Here is a 2948-nt window from a genome sequence, read left to right as displayed (position 1 = left end):
ATCGTCCCCTGTACGTATTCGTTAACCACATAAACCTTTTTCCAAGTCCTTGTAGTGGGACCCGATAGACCTCACCTTGTTTCCTCACACGTTCCCTTCTTTTCCTTTTCATTCAAAGACGTTTCAAACCCGTGCAACCCTGCTGTTTTCTCTGTTTTGTTTTTGCTCAAACTTCACACTCATTGACTATAACTGCTATTCACCTACATGCTAACATAGTGGCCCATAACAGATAGTCTTCCATTGGAATACACTCACTCTAGTTATGCTATAGATAACTCACACTTCCTCATCATTATTTGACGTTTCAACAAAAAAAAATCTTATTTTTATGTAATTCGAAGATTTGACTTAAATTCAACCCCAAAATATCTACATTCTCATTTTTCATCAGCGTTGATGAGAATAAATAAAATTGAATTGGGTCGTTGTAAGATGAGTGTGGGAAAGAACAATGTTAGAATTGATGTAGAATATAGTGTACAAAAAAAAGAAGAAAAAATTGAAGAGGAGTATCCTTCTTCTTTGGTGAGTAGTAACAGCCATGATTAAGAGTCTCCAACATAATGATTATTCAAAATGACTCTCCTCACAAGTCAAAAACAATTCCGTCCATAGAGCTATTAGAAACGTGTACTTCACCAAATGGTAGTGAATGTTTTCTTCTCAACCAATAACCACAATATTCCCACATGCAGAGCAAATTCACCCACCATCATCCAATCCAGACATGATTAAAATTAACCACAAAATAGAAAGAAAATAAAACTCATCATTTTCTATGGGACAAAATTATACTAGTAAACTCTAATGAAGCATTTTGTTCATGTTCTTCACAATAAGAATTCTTAGATACAAAGAGAAGAAAAATTAATAAAATACAGAATTTCAGTTCTATTTACCAGTCTAAATAAAAGATTCTAAGCTCCAACTTCACAATCTATGTCCATTTTTTTTTTCTATTTTGTATTCAAATCTAAAATATTTTTTCCACTAAGAATTACAAATTTGAGAGATTACAATTACAATAATGAAAAAAAAGAGTCAAAACGGCACCACAACAACTTGGCTGCATGCAAAATCGTCAGAATTTCCGATGGAGTCTTGAGGCCACGAATCCCGAAGAAGCTTCAGCAACAGTTGCGCTTTCCTCTTCGCTCTTTCTGTGCAATCGCTTTGTACCAGAAGCAAAAGCTGAGTCAGCACCCCCGCCGCAACCGCCTCACGTTGACATCGTTCCGATTCCGAACACAGCGCCAAAAGCGCTCCGGCGGCGTACTCCGTCGCTCTATCCGAAATCTTAAGTATTATCTTCACAAGCATCGGCACTGTGAGCGCGTGGCCGGCGAACGCCGTAATTCCAGCCGGAACCCGACAAAGCAACTCCACCGTCGCCAGCGCTCTCTCCGCGTCGCACTTCTCGAAATCGGCAAGCCGATCAACAAGTACAACAGGCGCACCGGCAGCCACCGCACGGTGGCGCGTCTGCTTCACTAGGCAGAGAGCGAACAAGGCCTTGATCCCAACCTTAAGCGCGCGCGGGTACGAGATCGGGTTCTTTAGTATCTCCACGACACCGTCGTAGATCCCGTCGACATTGCTCACCTGCGCACGGATCTCCGGCGAATGTGTCCCGGCAACAACGAACTCAATGAGGGCGGCCGAGTTGACTCGGACATCAAACGAAGAGTGCGAGAGAAGACGTGTGAGGTAGTTAATCTTATCTGAATCGGAGGCGAGTGAAGTGCATTCTGACTCACTGAGTGGGAAGAGTACAAGCAAAGCGAGTGACTCATGTTTCAACTCGTCGGAAGCGATATGGTCGAAAACAATAGGTAATAGGATGTGACAAACGTTGTGAGAAGCAATGAGAGAGCGGTTATATTCCGAGTCACGAGCGAGTGATCTGAGTCGACGGAGCGAGTTAAGGCGTAGTTGAGTAGGGGCAGAATGGGAACAAGATTGGTTAAGCAAAGATCGAACAAGTGAAGAGTCCGCGGGCTGTTTGGGAGTTGGAATACGTTCGACGCCAAACGCGCGGTTGGCGACGCACCAATCTTGGATTAAACGGCGAAGGGTATGATTTGGAATAAAAGTGAAATCGGTGAGATTGGCACGTGTGACAGGGCACGTGGTGTTTCCGGTGCTCACCCATGACTCTATGCTGCCTCGGTCGTAGGTTTGACCAGTGGAAACCGTGACAGGATCTCGCATTAGCTCAAGCGAGATTGGGCACCTGAAGTGGTAGGGAATCTGAATCCCTAAATCCAACGGTTCTAAACTGCCACGCATTGTTTGGTTGAGATAGAGGAAGAAGGAATGGAAGATTGTGTTTATAATATGAGAGTGGGTCGTACGATAAAATAAAAATAAAATAAGAAGAATAATGCTAAATCCGAAGGCTCTGCAAATTCTCTTTAGCTATGTTGCGCGTTTGCTTTCTCTTATATGAGATGAAACAGAGGAACATACCCAACAGACACAGAGAGAGGGACCAACACTCACTCCCTGCCATGCCCCTGACTAATCTCTTGCCCCCCACACGTGTGATGTGCTGTGGTGGCATCTAACTTGGAATCTAACCCTGGTTGGGGAATTTCATCAGAGAGAATGGATTGGTCAAATGAAATATGCCGCTAATGGGTCCCACTATCTTATTTTCCTGCCTAAAATCTTACTGCTGTGTACATCAACTAAATGCGTCCCGTCTTCCATTTCATTTTTGCCTTTATTTGTTATTGTTTGTTTGGTGTCACTTTGCATATCCACCTCTCTCTTTTCCTTTTTTTTCTTTATTCCGTCTCTTTCATCTTTCCATTTTTTATCTCTTATCAGTAAAAACAAACTTATATAAAATTTAAATTGATTTTTGAATTTATTAAAATTTTATACAGTTTAGTATCTCACTATATGATAGTTACAGACTATTTTGATTGTAAATTATATTT

General features: G+C 41.9%; 1 protein-coding gene across 1 annotated transcript; it reads right to left on the bottom strand.

Moving 5' to 3' along the window:
- Nucleotides 1-775: 775 nt before the first annotated feature.
- LOC101506770 (U-box domain-containing protein 26) lies at nucleotides 776-2640 on the bottom strand. The gene has a single exon (XM_004505180.4). It carries the CDS (start codon nucleotides 2290-2292, stop codon nucleotides 1045-1047), a length of 1248 nt encoding a protein of 415 aa, XP_004505237.1. The 5' UTR covers nucleotides 2293-2640; the 3' UTR covers nucleotides 776-1044.
- Nucleotides 2641-2948: the final 308 nt, after the last annotated feature.

This window comes from Cicer arietinum, chromosome 6 (genome assembly GCF_000331145.2).
Source record: "Cicer arietinum cultivar CDC Frontier isolate Library 1 chromosome 6, Cicar.CDCFrontier_v2.0, whole genome shotgun sequence".
Classification (NCBI taxonomy): Eukaryota; Viridiplantae; Streptophyta; class Magnoliopsida; order Fabales; family Fabaceae; genus Cicer; species Cicer arietinum.
Note: the sequence above shows the minus strand (reverse complement) of the source record. Positions and strands in the feature narration are given on the sequence as shown.